The following is a 27,480-nucleotide window of genomic DNA, read 5'->3' on the forward strand; positions in this document are numbered from 1 at the left end:
GTGAGTACATGCACCGTGAGTACAGCAGTGCAAACAAGTTCTATCACAAACTCAAGTCTGGAGGCACGTGTACGAGTTTCAGACATTTAGCGGTGACGCTTTGCTGCTTAACTCTCAAGGATGGTAAAATCAGGCAATGAAAACTGCACCTCCCTCCTTTGCCTGTCCTTGTTTGGCGCTGTTAGCGTTTTTCGGCGGTCGCTGGGGTCGCGGTGAAAAGGGAAAAACGAGGGGGTTAGGTCCCGGTGGGAAGCGCGGCCACAGTTCTGTTTCTACGGCACTTGTTGATTGGAGCAGTTATTTTTGTTTACAAATGCGCGGCCTGAGAACGCGCAGCTGCTTCGTTCCGCTTGCTTCATTCAAATCGTTTTAGGGGAAGCGGTGTGGGCTGCTCACAACGCATGCACTACGCGCACCGAAGTCGCTCTTTTCCGGTCTTAAATTGTTTCCATAGATGCACGTCATGCTCTGGAGTCGTTTCGTGAGCGGAACCGCTCATTTAAACAGTCGAAGTTAGTGTACTTGATTCGCGTCAAATTGACTGCATGGTTTGTGTCAACCACATGGTTTTATTAGGCACCCGTTTTGAAACTTTTTACTGAGGTTTGGTAGGACTATGACCTCGTGCTGTCCATTTACAAGTGAGCATATAGCCCCACCGTGCAGGTTGTTGGTTGTTAATCGAACATCATAATTCCCAGTCGAACGCGTGTGACGCCTTGTTTCGCCTCGCATATTTTGTCGAACAGCGCTGGCATCTTGCTGCTGGAGGAGCGTTTTGCTTTCAAGTGGCAACCCGATGCGATGCTTCTCGTTTATGCCACCGTGTAATGATGAAGCTGACGACAACGGTAAATTTCGGTGGTTGTTCTTCCCCTACCTTCATATGCTGTTTACTGGCGGGGCGACCACTAACTTGTGCCGAGTTTAAGATGGCCCTGCGGAAAGCCTCGTGAAAGGGCCGTTTTATATGATGAACGCCAACGTCAGCCGTTGGGTTTTTACCTTTAGCTCGCGTCTTGGAACGTCTCGTAAAACATGTTGCTTGGCCACAACGACGCCACCGCATTTTTTTATCGATAGCTCTCAGCTTCATCAGCGCTTCTCGAACCAAGAGCTGCAGATTTCCACTGTGCAACCAACGCACCAACACGGGAATACAGTGACGTCAGTGCAAGCTATCACGCCTCCGAAAAGCCTGTCTGAAAACTTTGTTTTCGCGGTCACAAAGCACGCCACAGCAGCTGGACAGTGCTGTAACGGCTGGCACCGGCCGCAACTGGGTGCACTGCGGCCGTTGACTGCGAGCGGTACCCGCTCCAAGCCTCCAAAACACATAAACATACACTGTTGGGACTAGGCCATCCAAGCTCAGTCACTACTGTTGCGACGTTGCCCTGCCCAGTCCGCTATCGACGCGGCGCAGACCATAGCGACGAAGTAGCCGAGCTGACGGTTATTTGAAGCAGCATTTATATACAATATATACAAATGTAGCAAGAGCGTTACATGGCTAAGACAAGCGCGATAGCACTTCTCAACTCAAGGCCTTCGATGAGATGCCGCCGTACCACCGCTGCTTCCGGGCTGGTTTTATACCCCCAGGGTTCCGTTGCAGCCGCGTGCCGTTCCAATGCCTCCAGTCAGAGCTATCACTGGCCGCATTGTGAATCTGGCAAATGGAGGCGAAGCGATTGCGTCAGCCGCGCCGCCACGGCCGGAAAAGGGAAGGCGACTCTGCGGCGGCGTATCCAGGCGCTATTTGCTGCGTGTCTGCGGGGATTACTTCGTCACAGGCATGATTTGGTCCAGCCGTCGCGATGGGAAAGGGAAACCAGACTAGGCGGCGCTTTTCCCGCCAAGTCGCGGCACGTCTGACGCAGGCGGTTTGACCTAGGCGCGAAGCAACCCGGCCATCGGCACGTCGCCAGGTTCAGCGAATTTGTGTCGGGCGCTCTGGTCAACACACACACGGATACAAAAATGAGTGGTCAAAGTCAGACCCGTTTCGGGGGCTCTTAACGGAAATGAACATAGCAGCGCGTAGCGCCCCTGTCGTGTCCCTTTCTCGTGTCCCTTTCTTTTAACCCGAACTGCTCATTAATAGAAAAACAAATCGACTCGTTTTCTGTGGTGATGGTTCAGTCATGCAATATTTTTGAATAAATGTGACCATTACAAAACGTATTCAAAGAAATTTCTACTGGATGCGTCAAACCGCTGAAGTTCACGGTACATAGATTTGCGGGACGTCTTATTTGGGGACACCTCGTAGTTAGCCGACACAATGTAAAAGGCCCTCACTGCTGCAGGTGCCCCTTATGATGGTGATGATGATGATTAGTGGCAGCCTCTTTGTAGCGGGGTGATGACGTGTCATCTCACAGGGACCCCCCCACCGCTTCCTCCTCCCCCCCTCCCTTCGCCGCTCCGAGGCGCACTCCAGGTCTGCCCCCCCCCCCCCCCCTCCCCCGGAAAAATAAGAAGTCTACGCCACTGTTTCGTCTCTTTTATCTTTTTTCCCCTTGAAGTTTCCCTAATCAACGTCCTTACCGGTAGGCGCAATCTATTTATCTGCCAGAGAGTTATTGAAGAAGCCTCTAAAAAAAATAGACATGAGAAATGGAAAAATTCTTTGACACATCGATCACCCCTCCCAGCACTTGTGAAACCACACTGGAACTAACAACGCTAATCAACGCAGATAAATGTTCAGCGCCTGGCCCGCGCTTTTATTTTCGTATGTGTGTGCGCTATTTCTTTTACTACAACAATACGACGCCTTATCAACTCGCCACTTATTACTTCTGCACTGATGTGTAGGCTGCGCTGCCACCTGAATTCCCCGAGCTTTTATCCAAGGACCAATTTTAGAACGCTCGGTGAGGATTCCTCAAAAGCGGCGGGGCTTCCTTGGGTAATTTTTTTTATACTCTTACCTTACACGGTTTTCCTTCCTCCAATCAGGAGTCCTTGACTGCTTCCTTGCTATATTCCTTTAAAAAAACCGAGCCACTCATGAGACATCCTCAAAGGCAAAAAACGTCCTAAAATGTGACTCTAAGGGAAGCATGGCACGGATCCTTAGGGGGAGCGGGAGGTGGGAGCACACGAGGGAGGAGAAGACGCGGTACGCTTAGCTCAGAGGGCGCTTGGGGGCGTTAAGGCAACGCCACCTAGACTGATTAAGGGCGGAATCGTACCCTCCTCCCCTCCCCCCGCACGCCCCATTGGATCCGGGAAGAGTATGGATGAAAGGCGCCGTAAAGTACAACAACCTTGCTGATCGAGGCATGTGCTGTTTCACCCACAGAGTTTCTCACTAGAAACTCTATGGTTTCACCTTGTTCACGAAATAAAAAGAAACACGATATGGTGACGGTGACGACGACGACAGCGCACAAAAACTACGAGAATAAATCACTTGTGCAGTTTGGTTCAGTCACGCTCTCTTTTGCGACCTTTGGCAGTTTGAATACAGTGTGCGCGTGGTCATAATTCTTTGTTTAGCGCTATTACAGATTCACGCTTTATAATACCATATTAAGAGTAGAAGCGGTCATATATAACCCATAGTTCGCCCCGTCGCATACGCAGCGTTTACAAACTCCTACCTTCATCGGATAGGGCAGACTACAAGCCTACTTTGACAATTGTGGCTCATATGGAACTGTCGAACAAATATTACTAGAGCGATCTTTTTATACTGAACAAATGTGCCATTTGCAGCAGAAAATCGAATTCCCACACCTTACTGATCCTGCTAATTGGGCCATGGCACTCTCCCTCTCCTCAGCGTAAAGCCCTAGTCGCGGTATTTGAATTTCGCCGCAGCGGCCGAGTTGGCAGGCCAACAGCTGGTTGCAGACATGCTTCTAGAGGACCCACCGCCGGCGGACATCATCTTTTATGACTCCCGACCTGCGCTCCTCCGCCTGAAGGAGGCATCCGTGCCATAGAGACTCTATCATCCGTGCCACGGGGGCGAGGCGGCCATGTCGAGCTGTCTCTTGTTGCCCGGCTGAGCCACCTACTGGAAGAAGGCTGCAACCACCGCCTGCAGTGGCATAGTGGCTTCCCGCCCACGTTGGCATACCAGGAACGAGGCTGCAGACGATTTAGCCAAAGCCATAGAAACTCTATGGCCAAAGCAGCCCACGAGTATACCCCATGGCCCCAGTTTCCGATTCCCTGGTGTGCTATTATGTGGCCAGGGATGTCATCAGGGGAGAGGTGGCCACACGCCACCCCTGCAAATGAGTGGCCACCGGTGAGGCCCCGCGGCTCATTCCCCCCAGTGGGTAGCCAAAACAGAGCGGTTCCTCCTCCTCCGGCTCCGAACCGCCTGCTAAAGCACAGCAGCATGCCTCCACAGGCAGGTTCGCAAGGCCTCACCCACCTGTACCCACTACCCCGACCTTGAGACCTTGGATCACGTATGCTGGTGCCCGGAACAAACTATAGTGTCTTGGTACCGGATGATGTTCTCCGCAGAGGACATCCTCCACCCTCGTGGCCCCCTCACGCTGCACCGAGAGGCCTTCAGGCTGCTCATCACGTACCTCCGGAAGCGGGCCTCAACAACCGCTCTTGAACTGTCGAAGGCCGAAGAACCACGTGCGTGTATGTGTGTATATAGTTTGCTGTGCTACTCCGCTCTTTGCTTAATATGTACATAGACCACTGCAAACAGTCTGTGCTTTTCTTCATTAGCGAATCAGAGTATATAGCCAGTTATTTGATTGCCCCTCCCCTTCCTCTACCATAGGCGAGACCTGTGCCCTCTAACAAGAGGCAAAACTTCGCCATGTAAATATATGCTCAATAAACACACACTCTCTCTCCCTCTCTCTGGAGGACATTGGCGTCTCTACGACGTTGTAGCCTTATCCTGAGCGCATACAAATGCATCTTAACTTAATTCCCTGAAACAGGACTATATTCTATTTAATTTCCTTTTTTTTCTATTACTCTACCTCTTACTCCATCTACCGCCTTTTTATCCTCTCCCTCTTCCCTGCACAGTAGCATGGCGGCGAACTCATGTCAACCAACCTCTTTGCTCTTTCCTCTTTAATAAAAAGTCTCTCTCTCTCTACTCTACTCTGAGTGAGAGAGGTCATTGAAACTTCAGCGTACAGGCCTCCATCGCGCGACAAAGGGTTACGAACAAAACAACTACGCAGTTGGCATTACGAAACCTGCGACTCTTGGCACGAACCGGGAACAAAACATCCGTTGTTTTCACTCAAGCTTTGCTTCCCTCCCCAGATATGGCGAAGAGTAGTCTGCATTGGCGACGACACGGCCATCGATGTATACAATACCCGCCGCGCGATGTGCACGGACTATTTCAGGGTATTATCGCGTCCGATAGCGAAACTATTCTTGTTTACGCCCCCGCTCAAGCTGAGAACGGAGTAAGACAGCCAGCGGTGCCTGCCGTCGACGCAGCACTTACCGTCGAGAGACCGAATAGGGCGCACGCAGCTTCACGCACAGGCAGAGTGTGGCGGAGTTGGCAGCATCATTCGTGAAGTTCTTCGAAATTCCTCGCTGCCTGGCACAGAGCTCTCAGGGGGAATCGGCATAGTCAAGCGCACTGTCTGCATAGTGATGGGTCTCCCCAAGACGAGGAACAACTTGACGGCCTGGTACGTGAACGAGCCGGACAAGGTCATGGACGCCCGAGGCATCCAGAGGATCATGGGAGACGGCGTCACCTTCTACGAAGTATGCTTAACGCAGGCGTTTCTTGCTATCGTTTATATAGCTCACCTGGCCTATACGTCGAATTCGCATTTTCTAATTATTGATTACATCGAACCATCGAGTTATCGATACATATCGAACACCTATCAAATTCTTTTCGATTTCAATTCTCTTTGACAGCGTTTCGTGTTTTCGCCTTTCCGATATTAATGAAGTTTATTTACTAAGCTCACCGTCCGGGATTGGCGTTCGCGTTGCTATTTGGGAAGAAACGTCGTTTTATCGCCCTTCACAACCATTAAATTAGGAGAATCTAAGAAGACCCGCCGCGGTGGCTCAGTGGCTAAGGCGTTGTGCTGCTGAGCACGAGGTCGCGGGTTCGATTCCCGGCCGCGGCGGCCGCTTTTCTGATGGAGGCGAAAAGCAAAAACGCCCGTGTGTACGAGATTTCGGCGCACGTTAAAGATCCCCAGGTGGTCAAAATTAATCCGGAGCCCTCCACTACGGCGCGCCTCATCGCCTGCGTTGCGTCGGCGCGTTAAAACCCTACAATCAAATCAATCAGAATCTAAGAAGAGAAAGGGCAGCAGATGGGCATCGATTCACTTTATCCCGTAACGTTATTTTCTTTGTGCGAGTACTTTGCATTATTCTTAGCTGGCTGTTTATGCTATAGTGTAAAGTTTTAAAGTGATATTAAGAAGTTTGTTGCATGCGACGCATTGTAAGGCAGTGAAGTCAAGAACTCAGCAGTGTTGCGCTTGCGCAGCGTCCTTTCTCAAACGCAATTTAGGAGAGATCAGCGTGAGCAGGTGCTCAGATTTGTGATGATGATGATGATGATGATAGTGGTGCTGAAGATAATCAATCCTAACAGGCTGACCACCCCTCTCAAAAAAATCCTGAACCTGATTCCGTTCGTCGCATGATGCCTTCTCCAACCATCGACCTCAGCACTCAGACACCCACATATTATGTTACCTATCGTGTGTGTGTTGCTTTATTGAAAGAGAAAGGTTAAAATGACCGAGCCGATAACGGTTTCTTGGGTTGAGCACACCTCAATTAGGACTGGGTCTAGGAAGAGGATAGACAGAAAAGAGGATGGAAAGGGAGAAGAAGAGAGATTATGGATTACAAGCCGCGCAGAAAGGCACGTACAGCCCTGGCAGCATCATATAGTCGGGCCGAAAGTCTCGTGTACGTCCTTTAAAAAGTTCAGCAGGGCACGGTACGCGTTTTCATGATTTGAAGCTTGGGTAGGAGTCCGGGAACAACAGGTTAGAAGGGTGCATGAAGGAAGGCCGAGTTTCCCCAACAACGCTCAAAGCGCCGTTCGAGCCTGAGAATGTTGCGGACATTCGCACCGTCCTTATTAAACCAATTAGCGCTTACCACCTTGGATCTTCGGTCCTCGCTCTCACTAAACGGTTACACTACTACTACTACTACTACTACTACTACTACTACTACCACCACCACACCGTAATGTGACAGGAACGCGCGGACTGGGTGAACTATGTGGTGCAATTCCTGCCGTTGCGGCGCAGGCCCCTTCGGTCGAGGACGGCGCCGCCATGCTGGAGCGGATCAGGCGGGAGAGGAAGATACGCTTCGAGGATCGGCTCTACATCTCGCCGCACAGGGACGACTACACGAGCACGGTACGCAGGCGGAAGTCGTGACGAGGAAGGAAGCAGTGCGCGTGCACGCTTGCGCGAAGCACGCACCCCGAGCCGCTGTAAACCGCCATCACGCATGCGTGGGCATTTTATTGCATGTAGCCCGTCAGCAACGTGTTACTTCGTGCAGACGAGCCGAAATCTGTGCGGGTTTGCAGCTCCTGAGGCAAGTGCGTCTCCGCAACACGCGCCCGTTGTGAGGAGTTCAAATTGTGGCTGAGACAAATTTATTTCCAGTTCAATAGCTCTAGGTTTTATGTGAAGTCATATAAAGGAATAGATAGGTGCACGTTGGTGCTTGCATGCATGTACTGCGTAATGTCGTCATGCATGCGGCTAATATGGCCTTTCCAAGACGAGGACTCGCGAGCGATTTAAGTGAAGAAAATGAGGAAATTGGGTCCGCACTGGTGCAGGGAGAAATAAAAAAGCGTCAGAAGCTGCAGTAATGATCTATAATGCGAAACACTTATGCAGATGTTCTCTATGGAAGTAAATATTACCGCTCCTGATTAACGAATGAATCAGAACGTAGGGCAATGCAAATTTACTCGAATTTTCAACGCCACTGCAGAGGCTGATAGGACATGGCCTTTCGCCGTCCATTCATCATTAAATTACTGTACAACCGATCTTCTTTACCCCCTTCCCATCTTCCGAATAGATCGAGCAAATCCCCATGAATTTCAGGATATAACTCATGCGTGAGAGACGCTTCTTCTTGGTGGGAAAAATTAAAGTGAAGCTGCAGAGTGACAAGATAAATCTAAAAGTAAGAGAGGTCACACACTCATTGCAAGCGGGTGAAAGAGCGAAGGGGGTTGAAAATAGCTCTAGCAGATCAACTAGGACTTTCTTTAAATAATACGCAGTAGCACGGTCTTAGTTGATTCACGGTCGCGTTTTAGGTTGCTCGCTAACACATTTCCGTTAAATACGATCTTTACTGTACTTAATTTGGTACTGCTATTACTTCAGGTTAACTATATGAAAATATTTGCTCACAAGAGCAATTATGAATACAACGGGGGGCTTTTGGAGGTTTCGGGCACCTTCCTTTAAAATGAAGAAGAAAAACACTCGGAGGTCTCTTGCTATAGGGGTAACAAGAAGCTCTGACTTACGGTGGGTGCGGGGAAAGGGGGGGGGGGGGGGTTGAAGCAGGGGAAAATGCAGCGGGTTGTGATATAAAATGTAGGAGGGGTACTAGACTGCTTCTGCTAACTTGGATAAATGTGAGGCATGGAGGAGATAAGGAGATGGAGGAGAATCTGTCTCTGGTTATCGGAACTTGGGTCAAGGAAGGTCGGTGGGAAGGCGCAGGCTTCTCGCATTCATAACCTATTCAGAGGGACTCTGGTTTATCTAAGGCGCTTGGGGGAGGGGGAGATCGCCCTCCGGAGGCCCCATTGCTATCACTGCGATTTACTATTCATTCATGCACACCGAGGTCGTTTCTAGACGCTGAATTCGCTTATAAATGCCTCAAAAATGGGTAAGTCCTTTGGTGTTGCTTCTTTTTTTTTCGTTTCTTCAATGTATCACAGTAGTCTAGCTCTCCACCTCCTGGATAACCCACACTCTTAAAAAAAATGTCGGCGCACTTATTAACAGAACACTAACCAGTTACTTGTCCCAGCATTGACTAGGTACTTATAGTTGCTTTTACTAACTGGTCATGCATGACCCAGTAAAAAGCTACGCGTGCCAATGTGGATCTGCTGAGTGCGCAGTTCGACATAGACACATTCAACACGCACATATCGCACTTAGGCAGCAAATAAATTAAGCAAGAAAACCAACGGGGTGCACGAGGAGAGCGAGTATTACTTAGTTACCTTGTAAATACATCTGATATTCTTGCTTTTGTAGCCAGCAGCGGAAAGTCTATGATAGAGTTCGTGGGCTTGTCGCAAAAATCAAATATGTTAGCAGTAATTTTAGAATTATGCCTTTTAATGTCAGCATATACAAGTCTGCATGTGGATTTGCAAAAACTTTTTATCCGTGATTTGGAGTGGGAAAAGTGCTGTAATTATTATGCTCAATAATTCAGAAAATTTTGTTACTACTGGTGAATGTTAGTATCAAACAAGCAGCAGTTACTAAGTGCACAGTCTAGACTAGTAACGATAGCATTTAGGTTCCATACCTAGTGGCAGGACCTACGTACCATTCTGGGGGTAATAAAGTTCGTAAGGAGTTAGTAATTATAACCCGTTACTACCTTTTTATTAGCATTTTTGTGAAGAGTTTGCGCATGCGTAGTAATGGCTGATTCCTCCGATCGCTGCAGACGCGCCTGATCGGCCGCGAACACAAGCACCCGGACGGCGAGGTGCGCTACTTCGAGAGCGGCACTGGCTACTTGGACGTGCGTGACCCCAGCGACCGTTGGCTCCGCCTGCAGGTTAAGCCGGGAAACCTGGTCGTGCTGCCCCCCAACATATACCACAGGTTCTACCCGGCCTCGCAGAAGGTATGCACGCATCGCGTATACTGCAAGAACTTAGCATCCTTTTTTAAAGAAAGTCGAGAGAGACGCGAAAGCTGCAAATGAGTCCAAGTGCGTAAAGTCTATCGCCCATCATTCAAAGACCAAAATCGCAAACGAAGAACGATCCCATGCGACGATATTCAACGCGCTGAGTAAACGCATCTATGAACGACCTAAATGTGTACCGATGCGTGGCTTATGAGATAAACGTATACTGTTGTACTCCCCCTTCATGACTGATGCGTGTATTGCCTCATTTAGAACCGTTCCTTTTGGGCAATTTTCATGTAACCGTTTTGACGCAATGACAGTCCGTCTTCCACGCCCGCGCCGTGTGTCCAGAGATCTTATTAGAGCTTTTCGGTCCACCAACCGGTCTACGGGGAAATGCATTTGTTTTTTGACAGAACGCCATCGGTCCCAATGAGGAAGCCTTCGCTTTAACAACTGTACCGACGGCGACTGAAGAAAGAAAAAAAAAATAAACGTGAGCCTGAAGACACGAACTTCGCGGAGTTATTCGCTCGTATTTATTTATTGTGCCATCGAAGGTAAAATACATTGTAGAGGGGAGTGGCAGCGATACTGAAGAAAATCCGAGAAAACAAATATATCAAGGTATAAGAATTTTTGCGACCATTTCACTGAACTCAACACAGTTATATAAGGACAACTAACCATTGGTAAAGTGACGTTCCTTTGGGTTATGCGCTTTACGTTGCAAAGCGTTTTACCCCTGAGGTCTTTGGTGAGGTACGATAGGCCTCGTATGAAGGAACCGCGGGACGCCGCGGCCGTGCTAACGGCGGTGCGATTTTCTACAGCGCAGGCGCAACGCTCGTTGGAGTCACGTGTCCTATTTCTTCTCCGTTGTACTTCGTTCTTCCGCTTTTGACTCAGGATGCACGCTCGATGGCGTATTTTTGTGAGCATCTTTCGATCACGCCAACGCCGCTGCAGGATTGTCCAGCAATGGGACATATACGCTCTATGTATATTCGAATGGGGGATCAAACTTTTTCCCTTGTGATCACCGTGCGCATGGTCTTCATTCGTGTACGCCCATTGGCCAACTAAGTTTTATGCAAACAGCCGCAGCGTGAACAAAGTAATTGTACTGCTCTTATTTCGCAGGAGGAGATCGTTGTCCGCCGGATGTTTGAAGACGTCGCCACTTGGACGGCTGACTTCAGAAACGATGATGAGGACAAGTGAATTGTTTCAGCCGGATGTGAGCGCTATGCACTGCCAACACACCTGTCAGATCAGAGGGCGGAAGAGACTGTGACGAGTACCCGAGGCCTCTCCGAGATGAGCTTGAAGGACTCAACGCATTTTACGTTAGGCTGTCGCGAAGTGTACGTTTTGATAAATAAAATTGTATGTGTTTGGGAGGGGGGACATTATAGTACACCTGCTTCCCTTGAATCTGAGGTTGAAGCTGTGAAAGGTTGTAGTTCTACGACTAAGGTCAATGTAGAACCCAATTAAACTGTCGTTTGATTAGGAATTTCTTTAAGTCATTCAGATTCCTTCCTCTCTGGATCCGAAAGCCGCAGCTGGATCTGAAGAAACTCCGCTTTTAGACAAGACCTCACTGCCGCTGCTCTACGACGTACCTCTATTAACAGGGGATGTGGAAGAGTAGGAGTAGGGACGGGGTTTGTTGACACCCCCATGGTATAGGGTGCCAGGGTGGAGGCAGTATTAAAGCAAAGCTTTCTAGCTCTACCAGCCAACGGTTCTTTCGTGGCGTGCGGGGCAACAAACTTCCAACGCGGCGGAGATGGCGGCGGGGGGAGGAGGGCGGAGGGTTTCACTCACAGAGCACACTGTAGATGGCGCGGCGAATTTACACAGCGTTCCCCGCGCGAAAGTGCCTGCTCGCCGGCGGCGGCGTCGGCGGTACGGCTTTGTCGTCTGCTTTAGCGACGGTTGTTTTGGGCCTGTTTTGGCGCACCTTCGCGTCCATTGCGCGCTGCCTTCGCACGGCTTGATTAATTTGTTCGACAGCACCACCAGGGTAACCCGGGCCACACCCGACGGAATTAAGTGGCCGTACGGCAAACATACGTTAAGGATTGGTTTGCATGGCGGGAAAACAAAATGTACAGACCACATACATCTGGCCGCTAGAGAAACGCTACTTTTTGCGCACTGCTTCTCACGAATAGGACTCCGTTTTCTAAATTGGTGAATAGCAATTCGGTTTACAAAAGGCGAAAGGAGCAAATAACTGGTTCTGATAAACAGCAATTATAAAAGTTCCCTGAGCTTTCTCGCAGTTCTCAAACTTACTAAACGAACTAGTTTAAATCGGTATAAATGGGAATCACTAAGCTCACGTGCCGAATTGTTTCGGGGTCTGCGCTTGTGTCGCGCGGCGGTGTAGCCCCAAGCTAGCACAGTCTCACTCTTCGAAAGACGCTCCTCTCCGCTTTTCTCCCGGCTCTCTAGACCGGCCGTGGCTGACGCTGCTGCTGCGTTCGGGACGCCGACCCCGCGAATTCCAGGTAACGGCTAGCAGAATCTCTGGTTTCATTGTTTGTAGAGCCACGTGTGTGAATTCAAGTGACGTCGCATGGGCAGTTGCTGTGGGTGTCGTTTAAAGCTTTCAACCACCTTCACAGCGTGGATTGGAGCCTTTTTTTTTTTTTTTTGCAAGAAGCGGTAGAGGGTCCGGCGAGTTTGTAGTCGTCGGATAATGGTAGCTTCGGTTCTAGATAGGTGTGGGTGGGGTGCTGGATATTGTTGGCGCCCGTGGCGGTAGTGAACGAGTATATCGGCGTACTTTCGCAGGGGCATGGGCTCGAGGGTGTGTCTTCAGCTTGTAGGCAACAAAAACAAAAAAAAAGATCGAACCTTTGACGTACCTAATACAAGCCTAGGTGGAGTTGCTTAAACAATTATATGTTTTGGCTCTGTAACACGTATACCACACCCTGTACGCTTAATTTTGTCAATCCTTAGAAAATATCTATAAATTTAAAATAGTGAACTCAAAAATCCCTTTGTGCAACACGCGAGTCGTTACTGTGCACGAACTCTTGCTTTTCAGAACCCGCCCGTGGACTTACGGCCCGAGGTGTGAAGACTTCGGCTCTCAGGGCTGTATACTCACGAACCAATTTACAGCGCGGTCTCCTCAGCCATCGTCCGCTTGCCATTTCCGTCCTTGTCGTTTCAGCACGCGCCAGTTTCTGTTTTCCCCTCATTAAATTCGATTCCCTGGCTGGAATGCCGTCTAGCCCGTGAGAGAGGGCCGGCTTTGTTTGGAGTGCTTGAAGGTAACCGCGCCGACGCGTCGCGCGCCGACTGTTGGCCGGCCGCTGCCGTTGAGGCCTTGATAAGACGCAACGACTGGCCTTTGCCCAAGGCTTCGCGGTTCAGAGGCAAACAAACCGGCTGCGAGCGTGCGACAGCAGTGAGCACCATGAGGGCGTGGTATCTGGAACGACCGAACGAAACGCTCTCGGCCGAGCAGCTCGACCAGTGCCTGGGAGTCAAGACCTACCGCGTGAGTTTTGTGTTTACACGCTTCCTGCGAGAGCGGTTACATAGCTGCGACAAGCGCATCGCAGCGAGCTAGCGCAGTGGCAAAAGGAGCGCCTCCAAGCCTGCTGGCTCAGTAAACACCGCTGCGCCTTCCGGACGAATCCTGCTGTGAACATGACGTCGACAGGGCACAAACTGGGCTCGCCGCTGCGTTCCTGCAGCAGCCATGAAACTGCGGTTCTGGTGTGCTGTCCCAAGCTATAGCAGCATCAAGCAAAATTTTGTTTATCTACACGATCCGAAACCTGTCAGCAAACCATGCATCTCTCGCAACTTAGAGCTAAGGCGTTCTACACACCAAGCCGCTGGCTCGAAAGCATGCGGGGGAACCACCGCAGTGGCTCAGTGACGAAGGCGTTGTGTTACTGAGCCCAGAGACGCGCGCTCATTGGCTGTGGCCGCACGACGATCGCAACGATGGCACGACTGCATTTGGCTTGCCGCGGGTTCGATTCCCGGCCATGGTGGCCGCTTTTCTGGTGGAGGCGATAGGCGAAAACGCCCGTGTGTTGAGATTTCGGCGCACGTTAAAGATCCCCAGGTGGTAAAAATAAATCCGGAGCCCTTCAATCAATCAATCAATCAATCAATCAATCAATCAATCAATCAATCAATCAATAGATCGATTGATCGAAAGCATGTGGGGTAAAAAAAAACGAAGAAAAAAAATTAACGCCGTTCCATTTAATGTGAAAGCTGTGGGGAGCGCAGAGCAGTGATTTCGCCATAACGGGCTGTAGCGCCCAACGTTCTCCGCTCACTGTTACCACCAAATGCAATTCCAATTTCCCGCCTTTGCAGTGCTCGCACGCCCCCTACCTGAAACTGCGCCAGCCTGAGTTCTGTTCTCTTTGTGCTTTTCTCCCTGCACGTGCCGGCGTTGCACTGCCACATCTTGCGTTTAGTAAACATCCCCCTCGCGAGGGGCACGATCAAATGCAGAGCATTTCCGGGGCCGCGCGACGTTAAGTAGTTTGCGTTACGTTAATGTTGTTGCACTTGTGGCAACTGCTGACGAGAGAGCGCTCGTCAGCAGTAATTTGAATGAGTCAACGATATAAGGCGCGTTAGTAGCGTCCCCTTCTCTGTCGCCTTTGTGGCGCAGTGGGTAAAGCACCATGTACATTGCATTCCGCCCGCAGGGTCGAGGGATCGCCCGGCGCCAGGATAGTATTTTTTTTATATATAGTAGGGAGGGGTGCGGTGCGGACTACGGACGTCAACGCGGGTGACATCGTGAGTTACTGAAATGCTCTGCATTTAATAAGCGTTGATGCGGAGCCCTGGCCGCTGACCATTTCATATTGGTGCAGCGAGCAACTCTGCGTGAGACAAATCGCCCATTCCAGCAACAGCTACAGAAGAACGCGTCAACACATCAGCGTAATTCTCGGGGAACGTATACTGACAACTTCGGCTGAACTCGCAAGTTATTCGGCTGAACGAAATTTTGTTTCTTTAGCTCCAACTCATCGGTTGTCCGTGCGCGTGCCGCTATTCGTTGAGTGCATGCAAACCTGACCCGCGCAGTTCTCCCCCCCCCCCCCCCCCCCCCCTTCTTCGCTCCCCGATATGTTTACAGGCAGTGCACATTCATATAAAGTGTGGAACGGTGATGGATGACCCACCCTTCTGCTGGAGGGTTTCAAACCCCTTCAGAAATAAATACGCCACTGGGCCGTCATTTGTGTACACTCTCTCTGCCCATACTATTTCCGTGAGGGATAGACTCGTGGCATCGTGTCGGGACTCGGGATGACGTTACTATACAGCTGCGCGCTCGTCGACTGGAGTATGTGCGCCGACGAAAGCATAATCTCAATCGTCCGATAATGGCGTGATATAAGGCGTGACATATATAGTTAGCCGTGTTGGAAACGTGCCCTTTTTCATACGGCCCGGAACTCCCCTCGCCCCCCCCCCCCCCCCCTTACAAACTGCTGGCCTATACGTCCTTATTTATATGACTCTCGTGACAATTCAAATCATATAAGCGAAAATTCAGCAGATCTTTACCAGCAGCTTGTAGGCGTTGTAAAGAGTACTGATTGATTGATTATTAGGCGATGAGGAGCGCCGTAGTGGAGGGCTCCGGATTAGTTTTGACTGCGTGGGGATCTTTAACGTGCGCCGAAATCTCGACCCACTGGCGTTTTTTTTTTGTTTTGCTTTTCACCTCCATCAGAAAAGAAGCCGCCGTGGCCGGGAATCGAACCCGCGTCCTTAGACTAAGCAGCACAGCGCCTTAGCCGTAAAGAGTACCGCCCCCACCCCCCTTCTTCCTCCTGATGTTTGACGTTCATACTTTTCCGCTCTTCTTTCTATAGAGGCATGTAAGCAAGATAGCAGGTACACCCGTTGCGAATTGATTTATTAGCCGCAATTAAGCATTAACATATCTTCGAATACCCGGCAAAATTGACGCCATTACGTTGAAGGTTCTGAGCTATCTCGGACGACACCATAATTTTCGTTAACCGGTATATTTTCCGTGTTTTAGGAACTTCTAGAAAATGCGTGTTTTCATTAGGTCCCAAATCTTGAAGTTATCTGCGCACCTATTCATTCCCTGAGGCTTGATATGATGCAAGCACACTCAGCAGATTATGGCCGAAAAGCGTACACGCACGCACTATCCAAACCAAAGCACAGCTGCCGAATGAAAAAAAAAAAGTGCATTCCGTTGCAAACAACCAAATAGCATCGCAGGATCCCATGGTTGAGTCAAATCTTTCTTTTGTCCTTGTGACAAATACCTCAGCTTCCAGGCCCAGGAACGCTTACGTTTCCGTTTCAACTTGGCTGTCTGTTTACCTGCTTACGACTATGCCACCGTATTATACTCCGGCAATACCTGATCGTATACGCCTGCATTTTGGTTCAACGCCAGAAACGAATGAGGTAACCAAGGTCGGACTGCGCAGTTATTATCTAGCTTTCTGGCGCGAAAAAACAAACTTTTATTCCGGCGACAAGCTGCGCAGAGAGGAACGAACGCGTATACGGTCTCCTGCACGCCATCATTTTCCTCGTGCTTCCTTCCCGCTCCGCGCAAATGAGCCCCTCGGCCGTGCCCTCTCCACACCTCGTACAATTAACGCTTCACGCCTGTTGGTCTCGTCTCGTATTTCGAAACGAAAATACTTGTTTACGCCCTTGTAAAGACCATATTTTAATAGCCAGTTACTAAACCCTGGGATGACGACACTACGCAATTGGGATGACGACACTGGGATGACGACACTATGGCTCAGCGGCTAGGGCGTTGCTCTGCTGCGCACGAGGACGCGGGTTTGATTCCCGGCCGCGGCGGCCGCCCTTCTGATGGAGGCGAAAAGCAAAAACGCCCGTATGCGCGAGATTTCGGCGCACGTTAAAGATCCCCAGGCAGACAAAATTAATCCGGAGCCCTCCACTACGGCGCGCCTCATCGCCTGCGTTGCGTTGGCGCGCTAAACGCTACAATCAACGCTACGCATTTCGATAATAGAAAGTTTTAGCAGTCGGTCTGTTCCGTCGTGTACGTAGTTACCATGTTGACCGGGACCGGACTGCGCCTGCGCGCGCGGAAGGGCGAGGTGGCGCACCCCACCGTGACGGATGCGCGGACAAGGCCGGTCCGCGGAACTAATCCCCCTACCGCGATGAATGCACAAGTGCCCAGACGGGTCCCGGTCAGTACGGTAACTACGTACACGACGGAACAGACGGACTGCTAAAACTCTCTAATCAGAAGTTATATATATTCGCGAACCTCCATTGTCCGCTTTTTGTCATTGGCCGTACGTTATATGCTTGGCAAGAAGAGGCGGGGTAACGAATTCATTGATGGAAATCATTGAGGTCGAGATAGATGAAAATCACGACATCCGCAATCCTGCTCTGTAGTACTTACATTACGAGTTGTTGTTGGTGTTCTTGAAAACTTTTATTAAAATAAAGGGTATACAGGGAAAGGAAAACTGGCCGCGTACATGCTAACTTCACTGCAAATGTCGCCGAAAGACGATAGTCATCTGCCGACCTTGCCACGTAAATGTCTGTCGTCTCTCCCCGCCCACCTTTCACGCTCTTCCCCTCCCGTCTCGCCCCTCCCACGATCAGCGCGCTGGAGGTTTGCAAGTAAATTCAATTTTCCCGCCGTTCCACTGCTGGCGCGCCACTCATTGGAACATTTTGTTGCCGTTGAACTTGGAATGCTGCCACGAGGTTATAGGTTCGGACGCAGCCCTTTTTTGTATTTTGGATCAGAACATTGTTTTCAACGCGTATTTCTTTTATTTACTATCGCAAAAATCAAATACACACCTATTTTCAATTTAAAAAATTGCCTAGTACTAGTTATGCAGTGAAGTTTGCCTCAATATGCCTAATGTTTTCCTTTTGCTCAACAATATTGACTAGTATGAAATATAAGTAAACGGTTCTAATATATAGCCTGCACCGCTTGCGGTGCAGTACCGCTGGCGGGATCGAGTCAGGAGGCGGTGGAGTAAAGTCGGAAAACAGCGGAGCGAAACGGATTGTTTTGAGTGTGTGTGTGTGTTTTTCGGGCAGCGCTGTTACCACTAGTCGCTGCTTGCTGATATGTGGTTTTATAATAAATTCTCTTCGCATGGAGCGATAGGGGGTATGCGTGTATATATACACTTCTGCACAGCCGCATGGGCTGCGCCTGGCTACCCGATGATTACATGGTGTCCAGTCGACCATAGAGATCCGGTCAAGGATTTTGTAAGCGATGGGACTGGTTGATATGTGGTTTTTAAGAACTTGTACAGAGCCTTGAAGAGTATCTGGGAAGGGGCAGATGAATGAAGGCGAACATGAGGAAATCTAAATTATTGCATTAAGTTCTGCTGCAACTTGTACATTAAGGGATAATTTGCCCAATTGGATGGAGGCGATATTAGGTGAGGCCCATGCGATGCGAACAATAGTGGAGGGCCCACGCTTGCGTCAATGTAAATGTTCCTTTACCCGAAAGCGGCTAGTCGTGGACGTTCGTCTTGCTGCTCAGGTGGGAGCACGTGTTCAATCTGTATCAACAGATCAACTTGATATCAACATATCAACGTTGATATCAACATATCAACTTTATCAACAGATGGTGCCCCTAGTCCGGTTCGGAGGACACGATATGGAGCCGAGGGCCAGCTCTGTCTGCCCGTTCAGTGAGCTGTCGCTGGCCGTGAGCGCTTGAGTCGGCCGGTGGCGTGAGGCGGAAGGCCGGCGTTCTGGGCGCAAGTCCAAACTGTGTGGTACATGCCCCGGTATTCCGTGCAGTGTGGGCATTATGAAGTACTTTCCATTTTCCGGAATCTGTGTATCATGTGAGGAGTGCCGAGGCTGCACAAATATCGATAACGACCGTTAATACATGCACACCCTATGCGAGCGAGCATTTACCGGATACGCGTCTGTCGGCCAGCTACCTACCGTACGTCCATTCCGGCTCTAGCGGACGTCCGTGGGACGTCCGTTTCGGAGCCGATGGACGTACCATGTACGTCCGTGGGACGTCCGGATTTAACACTCCCGTACATCCAGTCGGACGTCCAAAACTGGATGTATTTTGGATGTTCAGTAGAAATTTACAGAATCACTAAATAGAAGTTCCTACAATGAATACTACAGCGCACACAGGCACAAGACCAACCAGCAGACAGGCACTCATGAACGCAGTCAACTTAATTGCTTCACGTTTCGTTAGCGGTTATATACCCTCCCCCAAACAGATAATCGTTGGAGACGGTGAGCTGCTTCACAAAGTAAAAAAAAACAGTTTTAATTTTAGAAATATGCAGATGAAACTTGCAATATACAAGTCAGGGTGTTGATGTACAAAATCTTTTTAATTGAAACGCAAAGTAGCTTTTTTGTTTTTGCTTTTATATTCAATTTAGGTCCTTATTTGATGATTCATAGTAACTTCGTAGCGGATGTCATTCGGACGGGTACATCCGTTTTTGAATGTCCACTGTACGTCCGAAACTGTACCTCCAGAAATGGAGGTACAGTGGCTGTCCAAAATAGGCATTGGATGTTCGGCTGTATTTCGGACGTCCCACGGACGTCCATGGTTGCCTGGGTTACCAAGGGTGAGAAAGGCGCAGTCGCGTTTTTTGGTAACGACGTGGCTCATTTTTGCACCCATTTTCTTGCTTTTAACGCGAAATTTCAGGTATACTGCGCTTCTTAATTGTGCGTGTCAGCTTTAAGGTATGTGGTCCGTCCCAAGCTTTCATACTGTTTGTGCCGTTCGTAACTGCTGATCGTGTTTTCAGCAGGGAAGGAGACACTTGTTCCACCAAGCAATAGCACCACCTGTAAAACAAATGCATTTATTTATGGCAATGACGCGCCCCGTGGAAGCCTGCGCTAAACCTTGAAAATCAGCAAAATAATCGACGAACTTACCTACTTAATAAGTACTTCTTTGTGGGTATTCATCCTTAAGCTTGACTGGGGGAAATATATGTGGGGACTAGTAATTAAGCGCTGCAAGTAACTTTGAGCGTCACTGCATATAATCCGAAGAATGCAGTTTAGAAAGCTACTTCCAGTGAGACTGCGGCGGGCACGCAGTGACCATGGAGGTGGCATTTTTGCATGCAGGCCAGATCATCGGAAGACGGCTTGGCGCGTCTGGCGTCCCTCAAGGAGGAGAAATGTTGCCAAGGCGAAGACATGCTGTTCATCAACCCGTGCAACAGTGAACACCAGAACATGGTGGGTGCTTGCTTCCTTTCTCGCTCCTGCACTTGTCTTGTTACAGATCACGCAAGCGCGTGGAAGGAGGTCCACGTCCGAAGTCTGCCGCCAGTTTGTCACACGGAAGATTCTAGCATACCTTATCTGAATTTGGCTGAACGACTAACCCGAGTCACGAACCGAACAGAGAACACCGGCGTTCCGCCGCCGCAGTGCAAACACCACGCAGCTGTTTCAGAGTAAGGAAATACGAAGAATGGTTGTTTCCTTTGTATTCTTCTAGCCTCAATTTATAACTTGTATGTATGTATGTATTTATTGTTCATTGGAAAGGGAAGATCCACCAACAGGCGTAAATTGTCTCGCCTAGGGGGCGGACACCGGAACGCCTGCTGGTGTAGGGGGGGGGGGGGATAGGAAGCAAAGAATACATAGGAATAGGAGGGCGGGGGAGAAGGTTGACATTATCATGTATATAACACACCTGGCAAGGTGACAAGGATAAATATAAAACACACACACAAAAAAGGAGTTAAACACTGAGGAAATTGGCATGCTCGTAATTCATTTGTGAGTGCCCTAGCAAAACCTGTCCGCAAAGTGAAAACTGAACGACTTCCTATCTGCAGAAAACGCGTAATCAGTGTAAGTGTATATGATTGTTAGTTTTACAACCAATAAAAAAATCTAAACGACACAAAAAAAAAAAAATTGCTCACGCAGAGCGTTCTCGTCGGGCCGCCGTGCAAGCTCAATTTCCTGCATTGCGGGTGTGTATGCAGAGAAGCCTGCTGTAGGACAGCTGAGTACAAAAGTACGTCGATATATCAATTATTGCTTTTTTAAAGAAGCTAATCTCTCTTGGGGTACTCAAACGCAAAAAATGTAGGTCTCTATCTTTCTGTCTGACTCAAAATTAAGATTCAAGAAGACATTTATACAGGTAACACATTTTCAATCCACGTAATCTAGAAACACGCTCCAATGTAAGAAAACGTTAGGCGTATTTCTGAAAAACCATGCCTCCATAAATGACTGGTACTTGCCGTGTTCTTGTAATTAAAAAAAAAAACTGGCGAAGCTTGCACGAAGCTAGTCGCTCAAGGCTTAAACCATAGCGCAGCTGCAGGATTTCTTTCTACGTGAGCACTGAAGGACACATCACAACGATTTGTACAAGTTTGAAATTGTTTATTTACACCTTCCATCGTCGCTTTGCACTGTGCTAGTAACAGTCATCGTCATATGCATCGATATCGTCGTGCTCCGCATGCCAAGCATTACATGCGCGGTAGGGCCTTGACGAACAGCTGGGGCGCAGCGACGGCGAGTACGTGCACGACGCCTGCGCGGAGTTCCTGGTGTCGCTTCCAGGTTCCGTGGAGCAGGTGATACGCCAGCTGTGGCGTTGTTGGTAGCTAGACAAGGCGGGGCGCTTCTCGGGGTTTTCGCCTGGTTTTCGTTTTTTTTTTTTTTTTTTTTGCTAAAGCCACCGCGCGAGCCGCGGACGCTTGGCGGTCGCCGCGAGGCACGCGCTCACGAGCGTTCTAGGGACCATAGCTCAGCAATATCTCGCTCATCAAGGTTTTCGCCTTTTTTTTTTGCTAAACTGCGCGTGCCGGAGACGCTCAGCGGTCGCCGCGGGGAATTTTCTTGTTATTTTTCACCCCCTAATTAAAAAAAAAAAAAAAATCTTCCGCCGGAGCCTCCTGCTACAGTGTCTAGACATTTAGACACTGTATACTCGTTATCGTGGCTCGAGTGCCAAGTCCCAACGGTCTTAGCAGACGGTGCACCAGCAGTGCGAACGCTAATTTTAGGGACCTTAGCGAATGCGAGAAAATTGATTTGAGCGAACTTCCAATTGGGCGGACCGAGACAGGAGGGGAACAGCGTGACAGGTGGGCGGATGACACTGGAGATACAGTTACGTGACAGGGACGGCAGAAGATTCGTCTTTTTACGACATTTTCAGCTACGCGAGCAGGTGCGCGGCAAATTTTTTGTACACTCAGTTTTTTTTATGCTAGCTTTTTGTAGCGCAAGCTTCTCTGCACACACTTCCGTAATGCAGGAAAGTGAGCTTTCACGGCGACCCTACGAGAACGGCTGTCTGTGTGAGGCCTTTTTTGTTGTTGTTTAAGCCTGCTGTGGGACAGGGACAATTTGAGTTCGCTTAACACGTCAGTAGCGTTTAACTCGCACGGTCGCCGTCCTGGTCGCAGCTGACGAAGTTCTGGCGGGAGCACCGGCACCCAGATGAAGAGATCCGGTATTTCGAAGAAGGCGTGGGTTACTTTGACGTTCGTGACAACAGCGACGCGTGGGTGCGCGTAGAGCTGGAACCACTGGACCTCTTCATACTGCCGCCCAACACCTACCACCGCTTCCAACCAAGGACCCCCGAGGTGGGTGCCCTGGTACATATTCCTTTCTCCGTGCAAGAACCCTCCCAGTTAAATTCGTTCTTTTCTAGTGATCTTATTGCCACTTCCTGGCTGTCCTGTAACCGGGCATAGTTATCGCCAGTTTTCAGCTCCCTCACGTCCCAAATGGCTTTTTTAAAGCACCTTAGGCAGTAACGACGCAGCTGATTGCTTCGCTCCCTCTTCCCACATTTTATTGCGAATATCGTCACCGATATCAAAGCCTAAATTAAGGTTCTTAATTTTGCGTCCAACCTTAATTTCTCACGCAAAAGAAATAATGCCGTAATTTCACAACGCTAGCCAGAGTTAAGGTTGTGCGATGAACAAGGCTGCTTACCGCAAGCCACTGAATGCATCTCTGCATGCGTTCCCAGCGGGTTTCCCGGGAAGGGAATGTTTTCGAACAGAACGCGTCTGTGCAAAGAAAACTGGTTGTGAAGAGAAAGCGTAAGGGAGGGCGGAGAGAGTGTGACGTCGACACTGCCTTACAAAGAGAGGGAGAGGGCGTGGCGTGGCGCAACAGCAGTGGAAACGCGCGGGGAGGTGTGGCATCGAACGCGACAGAACTGTTCCCACCGCCAATCAGGTGGAGCAAGAGCCAGCAGTTTCATGCCCACAATTTTTTTTTGTTCAGTCAAGCACAGCACATTAAACACATTAGAGACATGCTCCTGACATACTGCTATTACTCCTCCTCTCCCATTCGCAGGAAATCGTGACACTGCGCAGAATATTCGTGGACGAAACAAAGTGGACTGCGGAGTACCGCTGAAGCCTACAGCATCCACCTTGCCTGCTGACTTCTAAAAACGTTGTCTCCCCTTTATTCGCTTACGAATTATACTAATGCACCTAAAAGCCATTAATATGCAGTGAATGTGCTGTCAACCCCAAAGGGACGCGCCTTTTGTGCTTATAAGCGAAAATTGACAAAATGGGCTCGGGCTTTTAATTAATATATCATTGCATAGCTCAATATTTGCTTTCTTCAGATACATTTTTAATGTGCAATAGAATTGTAGCATATTGATCCAGCAACTGTTCATCATGAACAAGAGCGGACAGATGTTCGTGCAGGCTCACAGCATCAACCTGTATACCTTGCTGTGATAGATGCACGTGGACTGCATTGAGTGGCTTCTTTTGGCAGGTGCAATATTGCAACACTTCATATAGGACTCGTATGAAGACTTGCTGGCAACACCTGCACATCTTCCATACAGCTGAGGACGGACCAGGAAATGATGGGATTTCTGAGCCCCAGCCGAACTCTGCACCTGGCCGCTGGAAACGTTAGGGGTGGAAGCAGCCAATGCAATATGGCCAATAAAGATGCTTTCAATCAATCTGTCCTGTTGCCGACATTTATTTGTGAATAGAGATGGCAGCAGAATGAGAACCAGGGGCTATCATAGAACACCTAAAGATTAGTGGCCAGCACCGCAGCTTCGAAACCAGTGCTGAACAACGCCTTGCGGGAATTAACTTTTGTTACTGCGCAAGCAATAGTCGAAGTTTGCCGGCGGCGGTGAACTGTCTAAGCGAAAGAACATAGAAGAAAGATGTGGAAAGAGGGACAAATGCACGTGTGGAGAGAAGGACCAAAGGGGGATCAAACAGACAAAGGTCTGTTCAATGTGGCCAGCACTTTCGGAACCAGTCCACAATAGTTCAGCGCAGGTGCTGCCACTGCAAAACCGGCCCTGCACTTTTTTGCTCGCCTCTGCACCTCCTTTCTTGAAAGTGTAGGGAAGGTCTTGAACTTGTACTGCACTCTCTGCAGCATCAACAAATCTAAGAGAAAAGGGCAGGTGCCACGCGCTCACTCGAAAATTAAGGAGGCAAGCTTTTGAATTAGTTAAGCGAGAACAGCCAGTTGCCACAGCATCAAGTCGAAACAGCGCCACCTAGCTTCTCTCTGCCCAACGCGTCCTTCGTGCAGCTACTTCGATGTGTCCAAATCCCTGCTTGTATGTGTTTTGAAATGGAGTGTGACGTATCATGTGAGTGCACTTACTGGCTTGAGCCTGATGTTTTAAATGCGGAGCATTTCTTAGGCTTGCCTTGTCCTGCGTCGTTAATGGCGGCGCCATCCACACGCTCACTGCGCATGCGCAACTCTCCTCCTTACACCCACAGCTCTGCGATAATACACTATAAAAAAAAGAAATAGTTAGCGGCGCCCGGTTTCGATCCCACGACTCTCTGGCCGCAACAGGGGGTACGCGGTGCTCCTCCCACTACGCTACAAATCCGGGACAGGAACAAGTGCTACGAACGCACCTTATGTCCTAGACTCATTAAAACTACGTCAAGAAGCTACTGATACAATGAAGGCACGCGAAGCTGAACGTCAACGGAAACGACGAACTGAAAACTTTAGAGGGGGATGCTGAATTTCCCGTGGGAAAGCTGTGGCGGGAAGCGCCACGCGCCTTGCAGCTCAACCAGCCCCGTCCGCAGCGCCTCTGATGCTGATTGTGGCAGGATGCCCCTAGGGATTGGCCAACCAAAGAATCCATCACGAGATAGGTTCGCGTACGCGCGCTTGCGAAAGTCCGATTTCTTCGTGCTCGTCGGAGACTTCAACGTTGACATACGCAAGGACGAGTGGTTGGTCGAGTACATGGGGACCCGCCACGGCCTGCACCGAGTCTCCACCACCTCCAACAACAACAAGCAACCCACCACCATCCACGGCAGTTGCATCGACCTCGTCTTCACCAGTTACTCCAACGCACGACCGCTGCTGAAACAGCCCTTGACGGTCCACTTTAGCGACCATAAAGCAGTCCTTCTCTCCGTCCAATACAACGACGGCACCAACGAATAAAAGAAATATAATAATGATCACAATACCTTCACCTGTCCTTCCTGTGTCCCAAATTCATGAAAACAGTAAATACGAATAATAAAGACGAAACTCTCCCCACATCCAAACGGTAACCACAAACTACCCAATTACACAACGTTCACGCAATACAACCACCCCTATGCGACGCATTTTTTTTTTATTTGTCAAATCATACTCGAGTTCCCCCCGTGGGAAGATGCGGGCGGGCGTCTTTTTTACTTAAAGGATGGCGTGCGGTTCTCACTGGGAAAGGCAATCGTAAAACGTTAATAGATGAGGATGATGTTCCTTGGGGAAACCTAATCTGAGGATTGGCCAATCATCAGGGTGTACTGGTCGCAACGGCAGTGCCACTAAGGGCATACAGAGGCCACCAAAGACATGAAGCATGCTTGACAAACCTGACACCTAGGCATACTCGCTCTTCCCTTCATAGCACCTACCACTGTTTCTCTCGGAACACTTCGAGCTGATAAATGAGCACTTCGGTGCAGTGGCTCAGAGAAGTTGTTAGGTAGGAGACAATTTTTGCCCTCCTGCATGCATAGATCATTATATGCTAGAGGCCCATACCAAAGCGTTCTCAGATGTGTAATGAGAATACCAAAACCCCCAGGGGGGAAGTCATTCTTTTTGAAACACCACTTAAATGGGTAATGTGTGGGACCTGGATGGAGGAAAGGAGGTTGCTCATTCTGAGGGGTTCGCACTATACACCGTGCAAAAAACTTCAAAATGTTGACCATAGGTCTCTTCGATTTGGCCTGCACTTTCTGCACGAGTTCACGACTAGTTCAGCGCAGGTTCTGCCACTGCAGAACCAGTCCTGCACTTTTGTCGTCTGCTTCAGCACCTCTTCTCAGGGAAGTGCAGGGAAAGCCACGAACTTATCGTGCACTCTCTGCACCGTCGGTAAAGGCGCCGCGCGCTGCACTCAAAAATGAAGAAGCGAGTGCTGCACCACCTGAATGAGTTCAGCGAGTGCAACAAAATCGAATACGCCATGTTTTTCTACGCCGTTAAGGTGCATTTTTTTTGGGTGTCTTGCTGAAAACATTCGTAAAGAACTTCCCTGGAGCGTACATGGTGCTAAAGATGGTGCTAAACGGTGAGGTGGGTATACCTCTGGGTACGGCAATGTTGTTGGCTCTTCAGAGTATTTGGTGAGCACGCTTGGCTTATGACTAGAGCGACGTAGATGCCTAGCTGCCACGGAAGTACTTTGGGGAATATATTTCGAAGTTCATAGAAAAACAGAAAACTCATAAATTTGTGCCACCATGGCTCCAAAGTATTGAGCCACTGGAAATGTTTAAACATTTTAAAATGTCTACCCTGGCCATGTTGGCAGCATTCCCACTGTTAAAAAAGATGCAAGCTTTCTGAATTTTTGTTAACCAAGGTGCAAGCCTGGGAAAAAAAAAAAGGCTTACAGGCATTCAGGTAAAGTCACGGGTTTTGAGGCAAATGAACCCTGGTTCCAGTTCCAGCAATTTGCATATTTTTAGCCAAGACCCGCAATTTCTTTTACTGCAAAATGTTCCAAAGTCAATTGTATGCATCTTTAGAAAATAAGGATGGTTTGGTACTGTTAGGTCAATTTAAATCGCAAAAACATTTGATTAGTTCAGCGATGCTCCCAGTACAGCACAAGGAAGAGGTGTATGTGGTGTGCGTATAAGCAGACATGTTTGCAATGGAAATGGTGGTATAGTGGGCGACATGGAGGCTGCAACAAGCTTCCTGCTTTGCCACAGGAGAGCCAACAGCTTACCCATGTTTTACCACGAAAGTGTGTTTCTGCATGCGCTTGCTTACTTTTGTGTTCTCTTCACGGGGACTCACCTGATGACTTTCCTGTGGGTCCTCGCAATTCAAGACCCAGGGGCTTAAAAAACGCCGTGGACCGATACGAAAGGTTTTACGAATGCATAGAAATGTTCCCAACAGCCTTGTTTGCTTCTTTTAGAAATATTTCCCTTACCGTATTTACTAGCATAATGATTGCACTCCTGAAGTTCGTCGTCAAAATATGAT

At 49.2% G+C, this 27,480-nt stretch overlaps 2 protein-coding genes across 2 annotated transcripts; both read left to right on the forward strand.

Moving 5' to 3' along the window:
* The first annotated feature begins 5,278 nt into the window (after positions 1-5,278).
* Positions 5,279-11,405, forward strand: LOC144170304 (acireductone dioxygenase-like). The gene is made up of 4 exons (XM_077700019.1): positions 5,279-5,733; positions 7,263-7,376; positions 9,691-9,873; positions 11,026-11,405. The coding sequence occupies exons 1-4, from the start codon at positions 5,617-5,619 to the stop codon at positions 11,104-11,106; spliced, it is 495 nt and encodes a 164-aa protein (XP_077556145.1). The 5' UTR covers positions 5,279-5,616; the 3' UTR covers positions 11,107-11,405.
* Positions 11,406-13,183: 1,778 nt separating this feature from the next.
* On the forward strand, positions 13,184-23,937 carry LOC144170305 (acireductone dioxygenase-like). The gene is made up of 4 exons (XM_077700020.1): positions 13,184-13,408; positions 20,065-20,178; positions 22,386-22,568; positions 23,299-23,937. The coding sequence occupies exons 1-4, from the start codon at positions 13,325-13,327 to the stop codon at positions 23,359-23,361; spliced, it is 444 nt and encodes a 147-aa protein (XP_077556146.1). The 5' UTR covers positions 13,184-13,324; the 3' UTR covers positions 23,362-23,937.
* Positions 23,938-27,480: the final 3,543 nt, after the last annotated feature.

Source organism: Haemaphysalis longicornis, unplaced genomic scaffold (genome assembly GCF_048455015.1).
Source record: "Haemaphysalis longicornis isolate Haplotype H1 unplaced genomic scaffold, Haemaphysalis longicornis Haplotype H1 scaffold_2, whole genome shotgun sequence".
Lineage (NCBI taxonomy): Eukaryota > Metazoa > Arthropoda > Arachnida > Ixodida > Ixodidae > Haemaphysalis > Haemaphysalis longicornis.